General features: G+C 40.6%; 1 protein-coding gene across 1 annotated transcript in view; it reads right to left on the reverse strand.

The window, feature by feature from the left end:
- Positions 1-26844, reverse strand: part of LOC133987725 (uncharacterized) — a 46531-nt gene that overhangs the window by 7368 nt on the left and 12319 nt on the right. The window contains exons 9-16 of the mRNA XM_062427169.1: positions 23718-23829; positions 20048-20138; positions 15155-15241; positions 10332-10484; positions 6829-6958; positions 6651-6683; positions 6173-6270; positions 4128-4211 (exon numbers count right to left, since the gene is read on the reverse strand). Of these exons, the coding sequence (XP_062283153.1) occupies positions 4128-4211; positions 6173-6270; positions 6651-6683; positions 6829-6958; positions 10332-10484; positions 15155-15241; positions 20048-20138; positions 23718-23829 (788 nt within the window). The remainder of the gene's footprint in view (positions 1-4127; positions 4212-6172; positions 6271-6650; positions 6684-6828; positions 6959-10331; positions 10485-15154; positions 15242-20047; positions 20139-23717; positions 23830-26844) is intronic.

The raw sequence follows: 26844 nt of genomic DNA on the forward strand, positions 1-26844 counted from the left end.
GCTCCGCAGCTAAAGCAGACCAACCCAAGCTAATGGGGAAAAAAGCAATATGTTAGCAGCAATGTGAAGCTCATTGGAATAAAAACCAAACTGTTTGCTACAGTAGAAAGGCCATTTATTGGACGATTTGAAAGTTTGACCTGATGGTGGCGCTAGAAGACAAATCAGGACCATTAATGTCATTCATGGTAATCTACTTCATGAGTGGTAAGATTGACACATAATGAATTACGTAGTTGCTGTCATCCCAATAAGTTAACATTACTAAAGACCTTTGATCTGACTGCATCCACAGTTAGGAAATAGCACGCTAGCAAGCTAATTCTTGTCTCATTTGTGGTCCGATAAACAGATAATTCATAAAGTGCACATGTTTTATAACTTGGACACATGCTTTATAAAGAAATGTATCTCCATGTCACCTCTCGGGTGCCGTATGAGCATGATCGCTGGGTGATTTGTGTTTATTCGCCCAAAACAGCTAATTACTGTACATTAGCTGTAAGCTAGCTAGTAAGGGAGTGTTTCTATTGGCGCTTTTCCACTATACAGTTCTAGCACTACTCGGCTCGACTCGGCACGGTGCCAGAACAGACCTTTTCCATTACAAAAAAAGTACCTACTCAACGTGGGCGGGGTCGTCATAGCACGGCTCCACGAAACTGCCGTGACTTTGTTTTATACGCAAAACACATAAACAATGGAGGACATGGAGGCAGTGGTGTACTTGCTGCTGTATGAGGCTTTCTGTCTCACACAAAGCAAGAAAATTGAGCCGTATGGTTGTAACGCTGTTACCGGTATTTAAAAATGCCGGGTTTGATTCTTGTGTCGGACGTCTCATGACTCTTCCAGCGACAACACTCTGACCAATCAGTGGCCGGCAGTCTGTTGACGTCACATTTAGCATCGGCTCAGCTCGCTTGGAACCTCGGCAGAGCAGGTAGTAAAAAAGTACCAGGTACCAGGTACTTTCCCTACGTAAAAAAATAAACGAGTCGAGTCGTGCTAGAACTGTATAGTGGAAAAGCGCCATATGTTCCTTCAGCCATACGTTCCCACAGTTTAATAATAAAATAAAGAATTTCACTTGTCTTTCAAGCATTTTCATAGATGAAAAACAATAACACGTTATGTGCATTAGGGAATGGCCATACCTGTGCTGTGGGATTGTAGGTCTGAGGAAACATAGGGCCTAATTTTGATGGGAGGAAAATGTCTTATAAAAATGGGGGAACATAGGCCTGTGGGAAAATATGGCTGACCCCGCTAGTAACAGAAAGCACCGACCAGATCTGTTTGATATTCAGTTTCATGACTGAACTCAGAACTCACCAAGAACTCCAGTCTCTCTCTTTTAACCTTCGCCTCTCAGAGAATCTATGAAGTACCTTCATTAAGTCTCAAGATCTGATCAAATTGTTTCCTCAAGTTCAAACATTGTTTATCTCCCACAGATTCATACTTGTGTCTATTCACATCTGTATGTTGACCTTGTTCATAATCACGCCACACAGAAGACTTTGCTTTGTGTTTGGTCTGAACATAACATCAGAAAATTCCTCACTGAAAAGAGTCAGAAACAAAACTGGGAGGTGCAAACATGACTACGATTGAGAATCAGAGAAAAACCTTGAATATTTGATATATGAACTAACTTCATAGCAGATTGACTGTATTCATGTGTGAGTTGGAAAAGTTATGTGAAGTGCAGAAGAATCTAATTGATGGGCTTAGTATAGAGTATATAACACCACTCCCTACTAGGGCTAAAGCTCACTGCTGACCCTGTCATAACTCAGCGCTCAAACACAGCAAGAAGGGTAAGTGGGCTCTATGATGATAGATTGTCCACAGAAACATGGAGAAAGGTGAAAAAAAATAGGTACTACTTTTGTATTGATTGTTTTTGAAGGAGACTCTATAACAAAAGACATAGCACCTGTTAATGTGTCAGAAGTGGGCTTGAGCTCAGTAAACTTAATCTAACCAGGTAAGTGAGCAAAGAAAATGTTCTTTCTTTATAGACGGTGTGAGGAAAGGATATACAGGGACCGGTGCCTCCACTAAACCTGATTATATATGTGACAGAGTTTTCTTTAGGAGACATCTGGTTGGGGGACAAAAGCTTAAAAATCAAGTTTGCTTCTCAGATAAACTCATTAAAGATGATCATTATTTATAGAGCGCTTAAATCATAAATACTGCAAGTATGAATGAAGGCAATGTAACATGTTGCTAGTATATTTAACCTCCGTGTCGTCCTCCCGGGTCAAATTGACCCCGTCTGTTTTGACTGTTCCTTCTTTCCTCCCCTTCCTTCCTTCTGTCCTTCCTTCTTTCCTTTCTTCCTCCTTCTTTCCTACCTTATTTCCGCCGTTCTTTCCTTCCTCCCTTCTTTCTGTCCTTCCTTCTTCCTTCCTCCATTCCTTCCTCCCTCCTTTCTTTCCTTCTTCCTTCCTCCATTCCTTCCTTCCTCCTTTCCTTCCTCCCTACATTCCTTCCTTTCCCCATTCTTTCCTTCTTTCCTCCCTTATTTCCTCCGTTCTTTCCTTCCTCCCTTCCTTCTTCCTCCCTTCCTTCCTCCATTCCTTCCTCCCTCCTTTCCTTCCTTCTTCCTTCCTCCATTCCTTCCTTCATTCCTTCCTTCCTTCCTCCCTCCCTCCTTTCCTTCCTTCTTCCTTCCTTCCACCTTTCCTTCCTTCCTTCATTCCTTCCTTTCTTCCTTCCTCCATTCCTTCCTTCCTCCTTTCCTTCCTTCCTTCCTCCTTCCTTCTGTCCTTCCTTCCTCCATTCCTTCCTTCCTTCCTCCCTCCTTCCTTTCCTTACTCCATTCCTTCCTCCTTCCCTTCCTTCCTTCTTCCTCCCTCCCTCCTTACTCCTTTCCTTCCTTCCTTCCATCTTTCCTTCCTTCCTTCCTTGACTCGAGGACAACAGGAGGGTTAAAATGAGATGTCACTGACCGGAAAAAAGTTCCCTCCAAACATGAACTACCTCTCCACAAAAGCAATAAACCAAAACCTTTGAGGTATGTGTCCTTGTGACTCCACTACATTTTTTTTAACCTCCTGTTGTCCTCCTGGGTCTTTCCTTCCTCCATTCCTTCCTTCCCTTCCTCCCTCCCTTACTTTCTTTCTTTCTTTCTTCATCCCTCCTTACTCCTTTCCTTCCTTCCTCCCTCCCTCCTTACTCCTTTCCTTCCTTCCTACCTCTCCACAAAAGCAATAAACCAAAACCTTTGAGGTATGTGTCCTTGTGACTCCACTACATTTTTTTTAACCCTCCTTCCTCCATTCCTTCCTTCCCTTCCTCCCTCCCTTTCTTTCTTTCTTTCTTTCTTTCTTCATCCCTCCTTACTCCTTTCCTTCCTTCCTCCCTCCCTCCTTACTCCTTTCCTTCCTTCCTTCCTCCCTCCTTCCTTCCTTCCTTCTTCCTCCCTCCCTTCCTTACACCCTGCTTTCCTTCCTTTCTTCCTCCTTAACTTCCTTCCTTCCTTCCTCCCTCCATCCTTACTCCTTTCTTTTCTTCCTTCCTTCCTCCTTTCTCCCTCCCTCCTTACTCCTTTCTTTCCTTCCTTCCTACCTCTCCACAAAAGCAATAAACCAAAACCTTTGAGGTATGTGTCCTTGTGACTCCACTACATTTACACATCAGAAACCCAGCAGGGGTGTTCTTGTTACACGCTCATTGTTAATCTTTTGTGGCCCATTCATCGACATGACACACCACACATTAAGGGTCAGGATGAACTTGTCTCTCACACTTTCTGGCGACAGCGGCAATTGTTCACTAATCCTGAAGAAATTATCCAAAAAAAAAAAAAAAAAAAAGGTACAACATATTTCAGAGCAGCAAATCAGCGGAGCTTGGTGTTAAATGATGTGGAAGCAACGGCTATGCGCTGTATATCAGATGCGTTATATCCTCAAGTAAGCCCTCAAGGACACCCGGTGAGAAGGAAGTAACCTTGGGGGACTTCTTTTGAAATATATGTACTCTCTCGCTGTAGGGTGAGGAGATAAGATGACAAATAATTGAAGAGGGCGATCTAGACATAACTGGAACAGAGAGTCATCCATCTCCAAGGATGTACAAAAGAGATATTGGAATAATAACTCAGGGATTACCAGTATGACAGAGTAGAGTTTCTTCATCTCCTCACACGTCTTTGTCAGAGCCGAAAGATCCGTGTTGTATTTCTCAATTGCCATCTAGGGAATAGAGAAGAGCACAAGGAACTCTGGTAATTGGGTTCATTCATTCATACATTCATTCATTCGTACAGCCATTTATCAAACTGAAAATCACTGTTAAATAGATTTTTCTGACTTATTTTTTCATATATTCAGGGGTTAAACTCTGCATTACCTACATTAAGACATTAGATGATAATAATAGTTATATATATATATATATATATGAATATAGGTACAGTACCGGTCAAAGGTTTTGACACACTTAACCCATTTACTTGAATAAGGAAACATGTCCAAAGTTATAATAAAGCCGCTCTATAATTTGTATGTTTAAATTACTCCGTCATGTTTTGTGAAGCAAAATCTAGGAAGAATTTTGAAGTATGTTTATTCACATCATGGTTGGATCTACCATACGGGCAATCTGATTAAATGCCCAGGGGCCCTTGAGCAGAAAGGGGCCCTCAGTGATGACAACTTCAAAAAAAAAAATCAATCTCTTGAGGTTGATAATTGTGGTCGCTCTCAGACGCCTGGTACGCCCAAAATGAAATATGGAGTTACAAGGTTTCCACCCAACAGCAGCGTTATCCAATCAGAATGGGTGGCGTGTGTTTCAGTGCCATGGGGCCCTTTGGGGTACTAATGCAGCCTTGATTCACCTTCCTGTCCAGAGTTAGATGTTAAAATGTTTACCACTTTCATGTCTGTATGAGAAGCTCCAGCAAGGAGTCCAGGAGTCAATGAGCTTAGCCAAGCAAAACATCTGTAAGCAGGGTGAAACAGCTGGACTGGCTCGACCACAACTTCACTTTTTTACATTTCTGTGTGAGTGCAGATTAAATAAGATGAAGCTAAATGAAGATAATCGACTCCTGGCTACAAAATTAGCATACATCTAACTTGCAGCAGGAAGGCAAATATTTCCAAAAATGTCAGATTACTCCTTTAAAAGTGAAAAAAACTGACCAAACAAAGCATTTATATTATTAAATGTATATATTGGAGTTTTTGACCACTAGTGATGTTGAACTATAGAGCAGTGTTTTGATGAGGTTGTTAATATAAACACAAATTGGGATGAGAGTAGATGACAACTGAATGAACAAATTAGCATAATTGAAAGTCATGCTTCTTTGGCTACTAGCGGTTCCTGTTTGTTCAGTACAAACAACAATCACCTGGATTACTTTTTGGCTTTAAGCAAAGATCAGAGTTCCTGCCACGACTATTAAGATCCAGTTTAATTCAAAAAAGCGAGACATGAGTGGCATGTCGAAGCGCTCTGTCCGTTCAATCCACACAGATTCAGACCTGCATTTGGCCGTCTGTCTGTCAGCAGCAGCTTTTGAGGAGCTTGAGAGGACGACTGCCGAGCTGTCACCAGGCTGACTGACAGCAGAAAGGTGCTGAGAAAAAATACTTGTCATGAAGGCTCCACAGGAAGAAATGATCAATTATATGTTGTTGTTTTTTTAATTGTTTCTATTTAATGATTCACTGGTTTTATTTCCCCCCCCTCAACGCAGGCGAGGGGAATCTTCCTATAGTGGAATAAGACAGGATTACTTTATTGTCCCCAAGGGGAGAGATTGTGTCTCACTGGGAATCTTGATCAATCCACATAGATACCATTAGTAAGTTCAGAACATATAAATAGCAGGATAGTTAAGTAGATATCTGTGTGTCTCAGTATGGATTGACACATTTAATACATTTATCTGTTTGGTGCAACATGAAAAACGCTTTCTATGTGAATCGGCTGCAGGATGAGGTAAGGCGTCAGGTCAGTGGGAGGGGCAACAAATCCAGATTTCCAGATCATGCAAATTATCTGTTCCTATCCAAATAATTTACTCATATTTGTCTCTACGACCCTGCTCTGTAAATGACAGCAATGCTCCAATAAAAAGAGAAGAAGGAGATAAACTAGCTGATGTAAACCGTACCTTTAGTTAAATGCATAACTGCTTTACCTTCAGGTCTTTGGAGAAGTTTGGATGTTGAGCTCCACCGTTTCTCTTCTTGGAGGTTTTTCTATACTGGACGACTTTCTGCAGTTCATTCTTCAGGACTGAAATAACACAAACACACACACACACCTTGGTTACCATCCATCATATTTGACCACTGAAGCAAATAGCTGCTTTAAATCAGATGTTGTCTCCTGTGTGATCCTGTGAAGTGCCGTATTTGTGCTTGTAAGGCATCATATAGACAATATATTGGATGGAGCCCATATACTCCCTTGACAATGTGTATTTCACCAAAGTATACTGAAACTTCAATTACAGGAAGATCTCGTAAATGTTGTTATTACACTGCTGTTACCTCCTCACAAATAACTTGCCTTGCCACAAAAAAAACAAAAAAACAAGGGTCAGTATTACAGTGATCTCAGCAGATTTAAGACCAACAGTCTTTGGCCGCAGTAGTAAAATGTGATCTACTTACCATCTACTTCTGCGGTCAGGCCTTTGATGGAAGCTGTCCAAAACAGAGAAAGAAAAAAACACACAATGACACACACACAGAAAATCCACACGTCTCACTTAACTAACCTCAATTGAAAAAATACCACACAGATTTTTTTTTTTTTTCCAGCTTTGATCAAATCTTGATTAGCAAATACCTCCCGGGACAGTTTCAAATTCTGCCAACTCCTGGGTAAAAGTGGCTAAGCACGGTTCATGCAACATGATCTGCTCCACAAGGGCATGCAGCAAGGTGAACTTTCTGTCTCTCCCACGGAGCTGCGAGAGCTGAGGATGGAGAAAACACACAATTAACAAAGAAAAAAAAAAAAGGAAAAAAAGAAGAAAAGGGCACAGCCTGCGCAAACCTGTGGTCCCCTGCCACACAGCACAAGGACGTATAAATGAAAGGAAGGAAGACATAGTACAGGTGTACAGTATATCTACGCCTGTGTGCGCCGCTGATAAAAAAAGGCAGCTTCCTTACTGAAGGCCACTCAAAGAATAGCACATTCTGTTTACACCTATAGGGAGTTTTTTTTTTCACACTTCTATTGTGTTGTGTATTCATTTTTCCAACAAAAGTTTACCTTGGATTTTTAGTTTAATAACATTGCTGATACCTTGTGGTGACAGCGCTGAAGTACTGGTATTGAATCTTGTGACTGAAATCCAAACTGTTGAATCGAGTGTTGTATTTTTTAAACTGATCTATTTTTAGTTAGTTTAGTTAGTAGTTGTAGAGATACTAGCAGCAACAGTAGCAGCATTAACTCCCGGCTATTATTATATATATTATATTATATTTATTTGAATAAAATTGTAATGACGACTCTTAAAATGCAAACCTTGTTGCACTTGATGTTGCCACATAATTGAAATGCAGGAGGGACCTCTCTCTTAATCCTGTGATAGGCACTCATAGTCTTTTTCTAGGTTATGTTGTTTATGAATTTAAGGGCTAGGCCAGCCTCCGAGGACTACATATACAAGACAGCCACCAAGTATTGATGCTCACTAGTGAAAAAAAAAAACAAGAACCAAAAAAAGATCTGAGATAACCTCGGTGCATTTTTCTTGCGAGCAGTCAGCCATTAATTTGATTAGAGTCTGTCTTGAGCAGCAACCGTTTACTCTCCTCAATTAGATGTGGAAACACCTCTGAGGGAACAAGAGGCCCCGGCTTCATTAAATGGAGCAGAGGACATTTTTACGTCTGTGCCAGGAGCACTGCCCCTTAAACCTTCCCAGAAGTGAGACTTGCACACAAAACACTGTGGCTCAAATTAAATTCAGAGGTATGCAGGAAAAAACCCTGATATGGGAAAAAACCTCTGACAATAGAAAACACAACTATCCAACTTCTACTAAAAGTAATTTAAAGTAATAGTTAAACAATGCACTTTTTTTGCCAGGATGGGAAGATGGATATCAGGTATATTTCTGGTAAATATAGCCAGTTAGCTTAGCTTAGCATAAAGAATAGAAACAGAGGGAAATAGTTGGCTGCTGGCTGCATCTAAAAGTAACTAAATCCACCATCCCTTCTAAAGCTTGCTAATTAAAACACTTTAATCTTTTTTTTCCATTAATCTATGCAAAAAACATGTGCAAAAAGTGTGAAAACAACATGTACTTTTACAGGGGTTGTGTACAGGACTATGTTTTTTACTGGGAGGTCTACTGGGGCAGCAGCATCTCAGCTGCGGACAGGAAGAGGCTGGACAAACTGATAAACAAGTCCAGCTCTCTGTCCTGGGATGCAACCTCGACCTGGTGATGGTGGTGGGAGAGAGGAGAGTGATGGGGCCAAGCTGTCCTCTCTGATGAACAGCGACCCGACCCCCCCCCCCCCCCCCCCCCCCCCCCCCCCGAGGGAAACTCTGACTGCACTGCAGAGCTCCTTCAGCGACAGACTCCTTCACCCAAAGTGTGTGAAGGAGCGATATCGCAGGTTCTTCCTCCCTGCAGCTGTCAGACTGTACAATCAGCATTAACCCTTAAACTACCGCCAACCTGGACAATTAGACAAACTGCACTTTTTAATGTTCACTACTGTGCAATATTAGTATTTCAGGTATACTACTAATTTCAGTTCAACTGTGCAATATATACTTTTTCCCCCCTGCTTTAAATCTGTGCAATAAAAATATCAACTCAGGTATATTATCACTCCACACCAATATTACTCATGTACATAATGTTACTATTATTTTTATTATATTTTTCTTACTACTATTGTTTTTTACTGCTTTTATACTTATTATTTATTGTTCTTTATTCTTTTTTATTGTTGCTCTTCTATTTTCAATATCCACTTTGCTGCTGCAGTACTATATATTTCTCCATCATGAGACTAATAAAGGAAAATCTTATCTTAAGTGGATACCGGACTCAAAAATGGCACATATTCAATTGAATGTAAATTGCTCACTTGATGCATGAGAAAATGTTTTCTTCCTCTATGTTTTTTACTTTTCTAAGCTCAAGGAAAGCCTACGTTTATAAAGTCTTAATGGATTAAACATTCATAATACAAAGATTAATAATTGACCTTATTTGCAGTTGTTTGAGTTTGACAGAAGTCTCTTTTATAATAGTAGTCAATGTGGAAAATGCTTTTTAGGCCACAGGGGAGAAGCACAAAAAGAGTGCCAGCGGCCACAATAAAAAAACTGGCAGCAAGCTGAGCAGCAGTTCTGTATCCAGTTCTCTTAATACATCTTTGGGCTCGGACCAATAACTTCATGAATTCTTGTTGTCAATGTGAGGGTGCCAGGCCGACAGGAAGTTACTGGTTCCAGCCAAGAAATAATCGTAGTTTTCACACTTTGGGTACTGAACAGATTAAAGAAAGGTGTAACTTTTTATTTGGTGAGCTTCGAAGGGGACATATCATGCTTTGTGTGATTTTCGGTTATTTTTATGCTGCTATGATGTTAGATGTCAAACATGGTTAAAGTTACAAAACTTCCTCCTCAAATTGAGGTCAGATTGTTCATGCATGCCCACAAACGGCTGTCCCTTCTGTAGCCTTTGTTGATAAGGTTGTTGCATGGGTTGTTTGTATATTTCAGGTTGGATTTGGGCTTGAACATGAACAAATGTATCTGAGAAGTGAAATCCAACTACTACTACTGTTTGTTAACCTCACCTCCCAAACCACTTGAAGTCTGCTGAGGGACAGTTTCCAGCAGCTAACCAATCAGAACAGAGTGGGCTTATTGGTAGGAGAACCTTAAAGAGCTAAAATGGTTTCAGACAGAGGCTAAACTGAGAAGCTGCACAAAGAGCCAGTATAAGATAAGACTGTAAATCATATTAGTACAGCCCTAGAATATAAATGTAGACACGTACTGTAAATGTGCATGATGCATCCTTTTAAACTGATAGGCAAAATTATTCCCATCTGAATTTTGCATGAAATTAATAAGCATTTTTCCCCACTGCAGTTAATGATAGTTAACTTTAGAGATTAAACTAGAGGCCAAAGTGCAAAGTTTCATATGCTGCGAGTCACAGAAAGACCAGAAAATGAACCTCAGTCAGGACAAAATTGAAAGAATATGCAGAGAAGCTCTGTTGTGTATATCAATGAGTAGTGTTATTAGCCTAGCGCCACAACTCAATCAAACATCAGGCAACAGCGGTGGAGTCGTACTTTAGTTAAGGAGGAGAGGCGGAATCCCTTGGCCTTTCCTTTTCCGGCGTTCTCGTTGAGGTAATTGCCAATGGCGAGGAGGTACTCCAGCACGGAAACAAATGACCTGCAGTAGTACAGCTGCGTGCACATTCTGATCTTCTGGTTAATCAGCTGGAAGACAAACACAGGGGCACAGGAGCAAAGTCATTTTGTTTTTGTAATCCGACAGCGGACCGACTCTCGCATTCATTTCTCCACACGGCGACTTTGTGAAATTTACGTAATAAGGCTGAAGCTTGTTTGAGGGTTCTCTGTGCAGACAAAAATAACTCCAGGCTTTTAGTATTTTACATTATAATGATAAACAGTCATCTCATAACACCTCACTTGACCTCATAAGATGAATAATCCAGGCCTTGTTGTTTGGCAAGAATATTACTTGGTATGCAATTGTGTCAAGTACAAGTATCCCTCTAGAATATCACACAATTTCCCTGTTTAACCAGCAGTGAACATATCCTGTTGAATATGGATAGACATACTGAAAAACAGGAGAAAAAAAAAATTACATTGGGGCTTCAGGTTTTGCCAATGGTGTGTTGGAGGAAAAGGGGAGCTGATGATATGGGAATCGTAGTCCTTGACAAAGACTAAGCTTTTCCAAATTAGGTCCATGCCAGCCAGTAACAACACTCCCAACCATATGCTCCTGTTTTAAGAATTACTTCCCAAAAAACCTTCCAGTGGGACAGTCTCAATTAAAGAGAAGAGAGAGCAGATATTCAGCTACATTATACAAACAGGCTTTGCACAAGACCATCTGTGGAAAACTAATGAAATTTCTATTAACCCTCCTGTTGTCCTCCAGTCAAGGAAGGAAGGGAGGGAGGGAGGGAGGAAAGGAGGAAGAAGGAAGGAAAGGAGGGAGGAAGGAAGGAAAGGAGGAAGGAAGGAAAGGAGGGAGGGAGGAAGGAGGAAGAAGGAAGGAAAGGAGGGAGGAAGGAAGAAGGAAGGAAAGGAGGGAAGGAAGGAAAGAAGAGAGGAAGGAAGGAAAGAAGGAAGGAAGGAGGGAGGGAGAAAGGAAAAGAGGTAGGGAGGAAGGAAGGAAAGAAGGAGAGGAAAGAAGGGAGGAGGAAGGAAGGACAGACGGAAAGAAGGAAGGGAGGAGGGAGAGAGGATAGAAGGGAGGGAGGAAGGGAAAGAAGGAAGGGAGGACGAAGGAAGGTAGGACGGAGGGAGGAAAAAAGGAAGGAGGGAGGGAGGGAGAAAGGAAAAGAGGAAGGGAGGAAGGAAAGACAGAAGAAAAAAGGGAGGAAGGAAGGAAGAAAGGAGGGAGGAAGGACAGACGGAAGGAAGGAAGGGAGGGAGGAGGGAGAAAGGAAAAGAGGAAGGGAGGAAAGAAGGAACAGCCAAAACAGACGGGGCCAATTTGACCCGGGAGGACAACACGAATGTTAAACATACAGCACCGGATAGTCCAAACCTTTTAATCGGTGCTGTGATTGAAACAGTCGATGATGTCATGTCACCTGCTTTTAGAGGTTTTGTACTATTACAAAAAAAACCATTTAAGTTATACCTGTGTCCCTGTAGTAATTGTTCAGTTCAGCAGGCTTTTATTTTATTTATTTTATAGGATTTTTCTATCAAAGCGCCTCTCGTCTGGCTTCCTGTGCAACGTTAACACATTTTTGATGACTCATCCTGAACTCAGGGGTGTGTACACGAAGCTCTGGCGAAGGTTCAAGAAGGAAGATCTCTTCCCTGGCGTTCTGCCTTTATTCCACTATGGGTGAATTTCCTCCTGTTCTACTTCTCCCTGTCACTTCCACTTTCCCAATGCTGTCGAAATCCTTTCATTTTCTTTTGATGTTTTTATATTTATATGTTGTGATTGTGTGCTTTGTGTTTTTATCCTCGCTGCTACACTGCTGCACAACCAATTTCCCCTCGAGTACAAATAAAGTACTAAAGTAATTTATTCACAATTCTGACGTCACCAAACCTGGTCAGTTATCTTTTTATCCATGTCTCTGAAGCTAATCAGTCCTACTATACCCCTCTGCAAGTCTTTTAGAGCTACTATTGTGCAACCCAACACCAGCATGACCTCAATGATATCCAGAGAGACTCTTTCAAAGGTTTCCATCAACCACTAACACCAGTGTCTCGGAGGGAATCCTGTCCCATCTCCTATCTTCAAAAAATGATATTGTTGTAAACTTCCAATTGATCTCTCCTTCTTGATTAGAGATATGGGGCAACTAGCTAACCCTGCCCCTCATATAAAACATGTTTACATTTCCAAATGACCTTATTTGTGCTCATATTAATTTCCCCTTTAATGCTCTTTATTTAGGGACTTGATTTAAACTGCTCTCCTTGTTAACTATACATCTATTACATTTACAGATGCTACTGTACATGTATTATAATTCTGGCTTTAATTGAAACTGCTGAACTAGCACTGTTTGTTTTCTAACATCCAGTACATCACAGCTTTAAGAGATGCCTCCCCCGGCCAGAGCTCTCCTGTCATCTGCACCACTGACTTCGGATATCTGTTTCTTTGACTCTCTTATTTATATTTAGAGATGGTTGCTCACAGAGCACATCAAACAGTTTAAAGAAGGAGCCAGGTCCACAATGCAGAGTAAAACCTGTCATCCTGGCAGTGAAACTTAGCACTAGCAGGCACACTATAGGCGAGAAATATTCCCCCAGGTGGTGACTCCTCCGTTTGTGTCTCCTCAAGTCATTTCTGTCAGGTGGCGAGTAAATCCTCCTTAATTTTGGAGCCTTAAGACATCTGTTGTGTTGGAGGATCAATATTCTGTAGCAGAAAATACCATAAACTCTCCATGATTGAACACATTGTATTATGAGACAGTGGCACACACTACACTGTGGACTATAGATTAGATTAGGACGCCTTAACACAAATACCAAATGACTGATTGAAAAATGAATAATAAATCCAAAATACAACACAGTGGAAATAAAATATTTTAAAAAACACAACAATTGAAAGAAAGAGCCGAGAGTAAATTGAAACTTAATGAAATCGCTAATCTCCACAAAATATGTTTGTCTCTGTGTTTTTAGACAAAGAAAAAAATTACAGTCGCAGTCAAGGATTACGCTGCCATCACTCTTATCCATTGTTTCTCTTCATTCTCAGGCAGTCAGCAGACAAGAGATTAGGACTGAAGCACTGATGCTGAAAGAAACAGAAGCTTGAGAGAATCACATATAAAAAAATAAAAATAAACTAAAAAAACAAGGAGCTAGAAGGTATTCTTGTCTGACTGCAATATCTTCCCACCCTGCAGTCCTAAATGCCAATAAACAACTATCCTCTATAAGAGTGTTAACGATTAGTCAGAGTAATGATGGACTTCAAATTTCTCATACTGCACAAGCCTGTGACCGTGAGAAAGGGTTAAGAAAGACGCTAAAAGAAACTAATAATAATCCATATTTTTGCATATTCTTCCGAGTTGATTATACCTGTATTAATTTAAGCGTGTCTTTTAAAGCGAGTCCAGGCGTTTGTTGAATGATGTTAAATTAATATTTCTCTCCAGCTCTGATAAAGGTAAAAAAAAAAAAAAAAAAAACTTTGTATGCTTTACACCACCTACAGGAAGATAGAGCTTGATTTGATTAAGACACATCTTTTCTTCTCTGTCAAATGAAGAGAGGTGTCGTAAGTGCCTCTCATGCCTTTCTGTTTTCAAGACTCTTAACCATCCACCAAATAGAATAGAAACCGCTTCAGCCACCACTTCAAACATAAACCTCAAACTGAAGGGGGAAAAGCTTTCATGAATTAAATGACAGTTTGTCCCCATCATGGTGTGCTGTGTGTGGAGGCTCTGCTTTATCTTTTTTTTTTTATAGCTTGTAGGACTGGGGGAAACTTTAAAGGCAGCATAAAGCGATAATAAATATGTCTTCGGAGTTTTCACACTACAGAAAAATGTCTTATTAAGCACTGAGACAAATTTAAATGAAAATAAATCGTCAAGTATATAAGATTAGGTTTCAAAATTGTCGGAAAATAAGCAGTTTTCTCTGCTCTGAAACGCTGAAGAGGGCTAAGAGGCTAAAAGGCTAAGCTAAGGCTAACTCTTCATCAGCTGTCTCTACCTAGCATTTTCCTCGCCAGTGTACAATCTATGAAGAACAAAAATGGATTGAGAATCACTACTCCTAAAAGAATTATGGACAGCAACGGCTTAACAGCAGCGCCCCCCCCCCCCATAGGTGCAACTGAGCTACAGGGCTGCTACATCCTCAGGGCAGATAACAGCTAAAGACTTCAGTAAGACCACAGATGTGTGTCTGGGAGACATTTATATTAATAAAGCTCGGTGCACAGACAATGCCATTATCAAAAGGCACTGCTCTGCTAACTTAGAATATCTTATAGTTAAGTGTACATCTTTCTGTCTGCGCGGAGAGTTTACATCTACTGTTGTGACTGCAGCATACATTAATGCATGCTGCCGTTAGCTAACAACAGACTACACAGCCAGCTGATGCTGAGGCGCTCTACTTCTTATATAATGTTAGCGGAGAGGTCATTCTAGTATGACTCCATCATATCATCAAGACATCATTTAAGTCCTGCAGAAAACACAGAAGTGAAGAAAAACAATTGAAGTCTAACTCCACAATTCAGCACTACACACTTCAGTCTTTTCAAATATTTTCAGCAATTATTTCTGACGTGTATAAAGTGTTTAAAAAGTAAATCCCTGATTATCCTTTAACGTGGATTTCAAAAGAGCTCAACGTGTGATTTGACTTTGGCAAGGGTGATCGAGTGAACTCACAGGCTGCAGGTCGTTCATGGCGGTCGGGAGCTCTCTCAGAGTCAGCAGCAGGTCAAGTTGTGTGCTCAGGTAGGGGATGTTGCACATCTGTGGCAGAGAAAAAGGATAAGCATAATAAGCTTGTGTATGTGTGTACAGAGGAGAGTGTAATTATCACATCACTGCTCAACCTATTTCCATGTGATTATTCAGAATGATCTAAAAAGCGGCGCTGCTAGGAGATGCTGCAGGGAGATACGGTCGTTGGAAGGCTGCAGCTTGTTCTCACACACTCGACTTCTTAGGTGTGAAGAGCCCAGATTACCTCAGGCGAAAGTAGAGCCCTGCGGGCCTGTCTGCAGGCTGATTTAACAGAGAAACGGAAAGCTTGACACCTTGAAACAATTGGCTGAGCTGCCTAGTCGACCTTTGAGTCAGTGCTAACCTCTAATAAATCACTCCATGTTGTCAGACAGTCTCGCTCATGCTCAGGTAGCTTCACCCAAAAAGACAAAAGGGCACTTTCTCTGACGGATGGTTAAAGAAAGATATTAGGATTAGTGTTAGAAATCTAGATCATGTAAACATTCGGCTGTTTCTGAAATAAAAAAAGGTCCAGAATGTGTCTTTCTTCATCCTCTCAAGTACCGTGCTCCTCTTCTTGTCACATTTTCTGACACATTTTAAATTTCTAATGGGAGATTAACAGATTTTACCGATTTCATGCCAAGGTAACGCTGATATAATTTAATTCCTCGTGGGCTAAAAAAGCATTCACACATTAGTCACCAAGTCTGAAGTAATCACATGCTCAGATATTTTGCTGACTTTTTTCACAGATTTATAATCAAGAAACTCTCATGTTCACCAAATATGAGATATATTAAAAAAAGGGATTTCTGTTTTGGCACGACACAGGATTTTAAAGGATGAATTGTGGGTTTTTTCCCCCCTAAGTCTGTCATAAAACTAAACTTTAATACCCATATGTCAGTGAAAGAGTTGTTGGTTGTTGTAATAATTCCTCCTCTCCATACTGGCTGTGAGGAGATCCCCTACTAATACTGTTATAATCTAAGTGATGGGGGACAAAATCCACAGTCCTCCTGCGAAAAAGTGTATTTTAAAATTTATCCAAAGCAAATATAAGACTTTTGCCATTTCAATTAGTCAAACCAAGTGGGTATCTTCTGATGTTGCAAAATTACCTCGTTACCTGCTGCTGAACACTGAAATACTGTGCATGGAGACAGAAATAAGACATTTTGTAATGAAAAGTCTGTAACTTTGCAACTTCTACTGTTCTGTCGGCTTTAACTCTCATAACCAGAGATGATACGTCGTCAAATAACACAAACCGAGAACACAGATTAGTGCTCCGAGTCATTTTTCAGTCTGTCCCTCCTGTAGATGCGATGTGTTAAATTCACTACAAGATAGCCAGAGGCACCGAAACCACCTGGAGTCACAACGGCCCTGTAAACTGCAGCAGGTGAGCGTGTAGTCTAAATCATCATATCACAGTTTACAGGACTCAAAATGAAAGAAAATGTTACTTCTTGACCAGAAATAACCTTTTTGTGAATATGGTAATAAGTCGATTTCACAATTTTTACATTTTACAGCTTCTGCAAAGACAAAAAAAATCCAATTAATCAAATTATTAATAGATTTTTCACAGCTTTACATCAAACTCCTGGATTTTATTCCCCATCTCATCCAGTTAGAAAGTGATTTCTTCACAAGAATGATTAAAGCAACTCATATCTCTTTAAATGTGCTGATGGACAAGTTATATTAATAATCGACGTGTGTTTAATGAATCCTTTAAATCTCCAGGGAAGGTATGATAGGCATGAATTCTGCAGTAGTTTCTCTTGTCCTTTGTTTTACCTCATATCTTCATCATTTATGCTAATTGTGTAATGTTTATCTAGTTATTGCTGTGTATAAATATGTTTCCCAGCATATAAGATGTCATATACAGTGTAAAACTAAAAAAAAAGCTTGATGAGCTGCAGCACATTAGAGTACGATACCTGCAAAGCATGATTAAGATTTGATTCATCTTGCAGTAAATGTCAGCATTTCAACATCATACTGATTTTTTTCTTTCTTTAACCCTCCTGTTGTCCTCGAGTCAAGGAAGGGAGGGAGGGAGGGAGGAAGGAAGGAGGGAAGGGAGGGAGGAAGGAAGAAGGAAGGAAAGGAGGGAGGAACGTAGGAAGGAAGGAAAGGAGGGAGGAAGGCAGGAAGGAAGGAAAGGAGGGAGGAAGGCAGGAAGGAGGGAGGAAAGAAGGGAGGAAGGAAGGAGGGAAGGAAGGAAGGACAGGAGGGAGGAAGGAAGGGAGGAAAGGAAAGAATGAAGGGAGGAAGGACGGATGAAAGAAGGAAGGAAGGAGGGAGGGAGGGAGGGAGGGAGGAAAGAAGGAGGGAGGGAGGGAGGAAAGAAGGAAGGAGGGATTGAGGGAGAAAGGAAAAGAGGAAGGAAGGAAAGAAGGACAAAGGAAAGGAGGAAGGAAAGGAAGGAAGGAAGAAAGGGGGATGGCGGAAGGAAAGAAGGAAGGAAGGGAGGAAAGAGAGAGGAAGGAAAGAAAGAGAGAAGGAGGGAGGGAGGAAGGACAGACGGAAAGAAGGAAGGAAGTAAGGGAGGAAAGAAGGAACAGTCAAATCAGACGGGGTCAATTTGACCCGGGAGGACGACAGGAAGGTTAATGGTATAAAACATGTAGTCAGATGTCCTGCAGATGCTGCTCTGACTGTTAATACGGAGATAATGAGACTATTTGCAGCTGTACCACACAAGTTGTTAATATGAGTGAATACAGAGCAATATAAAGAGCAGTGAAGGTTGAATATCCTGCACATCACGAGGCGTACGCATTTGACTCCCAAGTAATACTGATGCTAAAAATTGTGAAATTGTAATGTTTCATCAAAGGAAATGTGTCAGTCCTTTCATTTACTTTAATAATTTAATGGGTTTTAAGGGGGGAAATGTGTGGAATGACTGAAAATTGCAGAACATTAGATTTAGGGAAGAAGAAAAAATCAACCTCAAAGAAAAGCAGCGAGTAGTCACCTCTAATCTCAAGTTTCAATTGATGCCATTTCAGTTCCTATTAAGTGCAATATTTGAATACCTGCTTTAGTCGGCGGCGCTAAAGATGACTGATAATGTTGTCTATTTAGAAAGAGTTCAGACCGACTGCTTACGGCCCACCGCAGACAGCATGTGCCTCCAGAAGCACATGAGTTTTTCACAGGTGATCCCACCCTGTCTCTTAAATATGAACGCCCTTATGTCTGGTGTCAAATATTCCTGAAAAGGCACAGTGGGCTGATCCTGCTGTTCATCCCGTTAACCCTCCCAGAGCCTTTAGCCAACCACACACGGGTCAGACGAGTGCCAGGCATGCTGGAAGGTGATAACCAGATGAATGGTAAGAACTTGTCAAAACACCCACGGAGCGTAAATGAGGAGGCAAGTGAATAAAGACTCAACAAGCCCTCTTAGAAAAGAAAGTGGCACATGAGTCAGATTGGCATTATTCTTCTGCTTGGGTCATGATGTCGAGGCTGGTTTATGGAATTTGCAGCTGGGAAACGGCAACTTCCCAAAAGCCCCAGGATTAATCTTTATCACTTGAGTCTACGTCATTAGAATAATCTCAAATTTGGTGAAAACTTTTGCACCATTGAAGTCTAATATCAGCCACTTTAAAAGCCCAGAGTTGTGGCTTATGATCAGCGCCATCATTTTCTGTTTGGAGCCAAGATCTGCCATATAAGGAGTGCAGGGTGAAGGAGGAGGAGGGGGGAACACACCCTGCTACCGTACTGGGAACATCTTGGTATTGTACTTTAAAATACTGGCTTCAGCCTCAAATTGTGCAAGGTTGTATTAGTCCATCATAGGAGTCCAGTAAGGCTACAATCAACAATTATTTCAGTATCAATAGGTCTGATTGTTAAATATTTAATAATCATTTGATTTTTCAGTTTATAAAATGTCTGAAAATTGTGATAAATGCCGATTAGTCCAACTTTACATATTAAAATTACTTTTTTTCCCCCTCGAGCAAGAGTAAAAAGTCAAAGATGTAGAGTTTAACGTTGAGGAAAATTGGGGAAATTAGTAGATATTCACATTTGAGATGCTTAAACCACTGAAATGTTGGGTATTTTTCCTTAAAAATTGACTTAATGGTTATTTCATCATTAAAATTCTCTAAATCAACTAATCATTTCAGCTCTACTGTGCAGTATATTGGGAGTCAGTAGAGGCCCAACAACAAATCCCACCATGTGTGCGACGAGTCAGATCAGAAGACAATCTTAATTCTTGTTAATACCAGGCGGGGAGTCCCGGTCCTCTGAAATGATGCCAACGCGGAAGTAACTTAAAACTGCATTCTATCAAAAGGCCACCAGGGGGCGACCGTTTTGGTGTCAAAAGGACTTCCGTCTCTATACAAGTCAATGGAGAATTCACCAACTTCTCACTTGATTTCTAACCTCAGTAAACGTTTTCAAAATGTGTTTATGGTCTCAATCGCTAGTTTAAAGCCTTCTTCAATGCAGTATGATGTTCATTTGTGAAATTTTGGCCTCCCTGATTTTATATTTGACGATAAAGCAGGGTATGCATTAGGGCGTGGCTACGTCGTGATTGACAGGTTGATTGGTTCACAGGTTCAGGAGGGCACCTCTTGCTCCTCCTGATGCCCATATAAGTAGAATCCGTGTTTTTATTTTTCTCAGCATGCACCTGAAATTTTCAAGATGCCGCTGCCCAGATCCGAAACTATTGGCCTCCGAGCAGCAGTCCACAAACCAATGGGTGACGTCACGGATGTTACGTCCGTTTCTTATATACAGTCTATGGTTAATACGAGAAGCTGAAAGCTGTACCTCCATCATGTACTGGTCCACAATATGCAGCTCTGTCACAGGTCCTTTGTGGGATTTATACATTTCCACATCATCCATGGTGGGAACGTACCTTCAACATAAAACAAACATAATTGTTCCTGTTAAAATGCAGACTCTACAACTCTTCCACACAGTATTTTTCTACAGTAGTTTCACTGATTTATGAATAAAACTATGAGCACATACAGTACAAGGAAAAGCTCATTCAGCCAATCATTCTTTTCTTTGTGAGTCACATGAATGAACCACTTCCAACTGATTAAACTGTGATATGTTGAAAATGTGGCTACTGGAGAAACAACAGCACCAACTTCATATTTGACATAGTTTGATGCTTCAGGCATCTTTAGTATTTACTTGTGAACTTCAGTTTTTTTCATCCTTTATGATAGTTAGTCTCGTCTGGTGTAAAGTTCGGGTTGAAATATGCTTGTATGCGTTTGTTTCCTTTGATTTATGTTGCATCTCTCCACACTGCATATGCTTTGATGTTGTTTTGTCTACTTTTTTTATACATCTTGTTTGTTTCTTTAATATATAAAATCACTCTGCCCAGGGACCATAGATTTTTTTTTTTTAATGTGCCTTTTAGTTAAATCTGACATCAGTTATATGTTAAATCAATTTACCCCCCCAATATATTAAATGAATACAATAAAGTAAAGATTAATATGATATGGTAGTTAATCACAAAAACAGTTTCAGTCTTGAACCCTCCTGTTGTCCTCGAGTCAAGGGAGGAAGGGAGGAAGAGGGAAGGAAAGGAGGGAGGAAGGAAGGAAGAGGGAAGGAAAGGAGGGAGGAAGGAAGGAAAGGAGGGAGGGAGGAAGGAAGGATGGAAGGGAAGAAGAAGAAAGGAAAGGCGGAAGGAAGGGAAGGGGGTCGGAAGGAAAAAGGAAGGAAAGGAGGGAGGGAGGGAGGAAAGGAAGGAAAGGAGGGAGGGAGGGAGGAAAGGAAAGAAGGAAGGGTGGAAGGAAAGGAAGGAAGGACGGACGAAAGAAGGAAGGAAGGTAGGAGGGAAGGAGGGAGGGAGGGAGAAAGGAAAAGAGGAAGGAAGGAAAGAAGGTGGGAGGGAATGAGGGAGGAAAGAAGGAAGATGGGAGGGAGGGAGAAAGGAAAAGAGGAAGGAAGGAAGGACGGAAGGAAGGAAGGAAAGAAGGTGGGAGGAAGGAAGGAAGGAAGGAAGGGAGGAAAAAGAGAGGAAGGAACTAAAGAGAGAAGGAGGGAGGGAGGGAGGGAGGGAGAGAGAAAGAAGGAAGGAAGGAAGGAAGGGAGGGAGGAAGGGAGGAAGGAAGGAAGGGAGGAAAGAAGGAACAGTCAAAACAGACAGGGTCAATTTGACCCGGGAGGACGACACAAAGGTTAAGGGTCCACATCAGACAGGAAACAAGAACACCATGGTCTCATGATTAAGGATCAACACAAACATAATCACACACACACACAAAGCGCACACACACGCACACACACACACACACACACACACACACACACACACACACACACACACACACACACACACACACACACACACACACACACACACACACACACACACACACACACACACACACACACACACACACACACACACACACACACACACACACACACACACTCTGGAGGAAACACCAGAGAATCTCTCTTCTCGAGCTCATACAGTCTGCGGAGGGGATAGTGAATATTTTATTGCTAAGGTGAGCCAGTGCATGTTGAAAATGTATGGCCTCCTCAAACAGTCTATATGGAGTCGTGGTTTAGATTCTCCTGCTTTAATTCATTCATTGAATCCTCATCTGCTTTTATATGAGTCATTTTAATAGTATCACGACCAAACAACAAAATATGGAGGGTCTCAGATGTCTCAGACCCCCATAATAAAAGGTGAGGTTCACATTTTCTCAAGCCTTTCTTAAAATAAAACACATCCCCATATGCCCATTTAAAGTGTTATTGATGGCTGTAATTGTTCCTCCTGTCCATTCTGGTCACAAAGATAGCAACATTTCCTCCTATGAGTATCTTCCCAAGTGTCTTATTACACAATGTGTGCCTCTTTGTGCATAAACAAACAGTATTTCCCCTGCTGAACCTCAGGGGAGAGGATTGGCAACATTAAGTGTAATTGGAAGATAACCCTTTGAAATGTCTATTTGAGACTGCCGAACCCTCGTATTAGCTTAAGCGGAATTTAAGAATAAATAAGGATAAAACAAAGACTGTGAATTATGTCCCTCGTCTCTGCAAATGAAATTGCTTGAGAAGGCGTCTCTTTGCAGCCAGTATGGACAAGAGGAACAATTAAAAGGGGATGATAGCAATGTTTCAATGTATAAAACCAGTCATAAATATATATACTGTATATGTATATACCCCTGAAAGAAAGAATCTACTTTTCAAAAGGTCCCAAAATGAAGCTCATGTTTGTATTTATCTATATTGTTTATTTGCATGTTGCATCATGTGATGTTTTTTAATTTTTTTTAAAGGCAAGATGAGACAGCCCTCACTCTTCACGCTGCAGCAGCTGGCATGGATACCGTCACGGATCATCACAGATCAGATGAATTTCTGCATCTTATCTCAGCAGTTCTGTTTTTGTTTTTTTTGTGTGTCTGCATATTTGAAAATTCCAAAACATGAGCGTCAGACACACAAATACCTATAGATGAATAGATTCATTTGAAATGTATGGTGATGTTTGCCTTTTTTCCATCACAAATACTTTCCCATACTGACCTTTGCCCCGTATGTCATCACAAGTTCTCTAGCCGAGTCTCTTGGACTGATGCCATTACATTGATTTTTAACAGACTGGAGAAAGCCGAGTGATTAAAAGCCAAGCAGCGTTGATGGCCCTCGTCAGTTTCGGTAAAAAAAAAGTGAAGCGCTGATCCGATGAGCCATTTACTCTCTGTACTGAATTTGAACCCAGCTCTCCTTAAATTGGACTTCCTCTTTCTGTCATTTACTTGCGTACCAAAGGCATTCACTTTTTCATGAGCCAGGCTATGTGCCACTGGAGTAGCACCGCTCATTAATATTGCAGCACCTGTTGGGAGAGGTTATTCCAAGATTGTATTCCTCAGGCCTACGCCGTGGCACATTAAAATATATATTACGTTTTCATAGAATAAATAAAATCCTCCACACAGTACATTAGATCACTCCCGCCTTCCAGGAGGTCAGCGTCCACGGCCGCCAAGTAAACTGTAGGTAAGAATCAGGAAGCATTTTACCCACTTTGAGTGTTATATTCCTGAGGGCATGTCAATAGTTTCCGTCTCCGCAAATAACCCGAGATAAAAGTTTTATTACTAAGCTGCTCTGGTAAAAGGTTCTGGCATGTGCGCTTTAGTATTAGAACACTGCGAAGACCGCTGTGCAAACCTTGTGTCTTCCTCCCGTGAAGTGGCAGCGGTTTCCATCGTTTCACACTGTCCTGACTGTAACACGCTCTCATGTCCCTTATTGATGATTTACCAAGCTGCTGGTTTCCATTGTTTTTATCTCTGCAAGTGAAGGCGCATTAACTACTCGTGGTCTCAGGCACAAAAAGTCACTCACCTCTCAGCTTCAAGTTATGACAACTATAAGGAGTGAATACAAATCAGCGTTTTTTTTTTTTTTTCTTGGCACCAAGTCCTACCTCCTCAGAGAGGTGATGTGCTCATCAGACAGGCCTCCATCTTCCTCATTAATGATGAACAGTTTGTCCTTCAGCTCTCCCGGTTGCACTGGAAAACTTTTGAGGAAAATGTCTAGAAGAACAATAGATTAGACAAAGTCAACACACTCAATGGTACATAAAAGCTTTCCTCTTGACAGATAGTCTTCTTATCCTGCGATGAAATGACTCAAAAAGCATTCTGAAGACAAAGGGTCCTTTGCTTAATTACTTTCCCCCAATGCCTAAGGGAAATGCACAAATTTGCATTCTATCAAGTCAAAGCTGATGTGATTTTTTTTTTTTTTTTTTTAAACAGAAAATGCCTCTGCATAATTCAGGAGCTGTGAGCAGCATTCATTAGGAGGCTGCTCTAAGAATCCCAGACATGTATGTAAAACCCATAGTGAGTTTTATAAATTGAAACTTGAAACACTCGAGACAGAGCATCAGTCTTTCTTTTTTCTTTTTTTTTCTTAAAGCAGACATCCAGCTCTCTTTTGTTAAATTGTGAGGTTCTTTATTAATTTGCGTTAAAGGGAAAGACTGCCGATATTCTATATTTATTCTTGTTGGCAACAATCTTATGTGAAGACACTACAACCTTTATGAACTTTGAATGGTTATTATTTTTGTTGTTTATTTAAGTTTTCTGTCATTTCCATTTTGTTTTGTTTTGCTGCCTATATATTTTATTTTGTTATTTTAACATGTTCGTAATCAATTAAAACTTAAACTAAAACAGAGCCAAACCAACAATGAACTGACCATACCTTTGTGATGTCATCTTGTGCTTCAATGTGGACGTCTGCTGTAGACCTTGTTGTCCAAATATAACGAGATGAATATGATCTACCAGGATTTAGATACACACACAATCCTCGTAATCCATTGTTGGTTTGACTCTGCACATGAGATTTGTTGACAATCACAATAATATGGAGAACCACTAGCCTCACTATCCTTTAAAACAACATTTTTTGGGGAGGTGTAGCGATGAGTTTGACGAGTCCTTCTCTTTAGTCATGGTCCAAACTAAAGCAAACATGCTGTACGTATTTCTACGCTGCAAGTCACAGCACTGCAAAAATGTTCTTTCCCCTAATTTAAAATACAGAAAATACAGTCTTATACATATTAAACGATTATAGTTTGGGAAATATACTCATTTGGTTTTTTACCAAGACTTAGAATAGAAGATTGTTATAACCTCTTACGGTAAATATGAAGCTACCACCAGCCGCTGTTCAGCTTAGTTTAGCATAAAGACTGAAAACTGGGGGAAACAACTTCCTCCAAACTTTAAACATCTGCCAATCAGCACTAAAGCTAATTAACACATTATATGTTGTTTGCTCAGTTCCTAAAAGAAAAAAAAACAATCGTCTCTGTCTCAGCCAAGAAATAGTCCCAGCACGCGACTCCACGTAAAGCCACAAACTGTCACTTTTACACCTCAGTTTGTATCCAGATTACAAAAACAAGATATAATGTGCTATATATCCACATGAAACCACTTGTTGATATACAGGATATAACAGGATATAATGTGTTAATTGATGAGCTTTACAAGTGTTGCTGGGCAGATTTTGCCACCTTCAGGCGGAGCCAGTTTCCAGTCTTAGGGCTAAGCTAAGCTAGGCTAAGCTAACCAGCTTGACTCCACTGAGCAGACAGATGTGAGACTGTTATTCAAATCTGTTAAAGTGTATTTTCAAAAATGTCAAGTTATTCTTTTCACTGTCCATAAAAGGTTGATTTCTAACATGTACCAATCCAAAGCAATAGCAAAACTATTCAGTGGTTGAATCCAAATCATCAAGCTGATTGCAAATCCACTCATGACAAAGCGAATAAAATAATAATATTAAATCAGAAGTATTATGAAGGTACAAAGCTGTAATCAACACGTCTCTAAATCCCTGACATTAAAGATATGAGCCAGTAATTCTCTCTCCAGCAACAATAGACGCTTTTGTGTCACGACAGCCAACATCAAAACAATTTTGAACGCTATTTGTGTCCCCCAGAGTGAAGGCTGTCTCATTCTGCCTAAAAAAAAAAAATTAAAAATAAGAAGAAGCGCACACACACACACACACACACACACACACACACACACACACACACACACACACACACACACACACACACACACACACACACACACACACACACACACACACACACACACACACAAGAGCAAATCAAGCCTTTTGTTGATTGGCACTCAGACAAACTGGGCATTGCCCTGGCAAATTAGAGTATGGAGATGGAGAGTGTGTCCCACTGGGCGAAGGCAGCCACAGGTGTACTTTTAATTAGGTGTGCGACATTTCCAGTCATTAAATAGGCAGCATGCACCACGACTCTCAAGGTAAATAACCATATTAATCGGACACACATTCTGAACAGACATGCAGTACGATCATACAAAACCACTTTAAATCTCATCCTATGGTGGAAAACGTATATTTACATTTACTCAAGTACAATTTTGAGGTACTATATTGTACATTTTATGCTACTCTATACTTTTATTCTTCTATTATACTATCTATCTGACAACTATAGTAACTAGTTACTTTTCAGGAGATTTTACATGGAAAATGTAGTAATCTATGAGTTGTTTACAGTTCTACCAAATATACATTTCCCCTCTAAACTTAGGTTGAATGTTTGAGCTTGAATGTTAAGTATAATCTAAAATCTGCCAACCAGCGGCCACAGGTGCAGCGGCTCCTCCAGGTCTAGATACCTTTTAAATTATTTCTATTATTATTATAGTAAAGCACTGGTCTTTCTTTTTTTTTTTAAACTGCTTCTGCTTCATGGTCTTTTTAATTGTTCTTATGTTTCTTCACTATGTTTAGTTATTTATTCTGTTTCTCTTACAATCTGGTGCTGAGAAACGCAATTTCGTTCCACTATATGTATTAACCTTCATGTCGTCCTCCCGGGTCAAATTGACCCCGTCTGTTTCGACTGTTCCTTCTCTTCTCCCTACCTTCCTTCCGTCTGTCCTTCCTCCCTCCCTCCTTCTCTCTTTCTTTCCTCCCTTACTTCCTCCTTTCCTTCCTCCCTCCTTATCTCTTTCTTTCCTCCCCCT

Source organism: Scomber scombrus, chromosome 10 (assembly GCF_963691925.1).
Source record: "Scomber scombrus chromosome 10, fScoSco1.1, whole genome shotgun sequence".
NCBI lineage: Eukaryota > Metazoa > Chordata > Actinopteri > Scombriformes > Scombridae > Scomber > Scomber scombrus.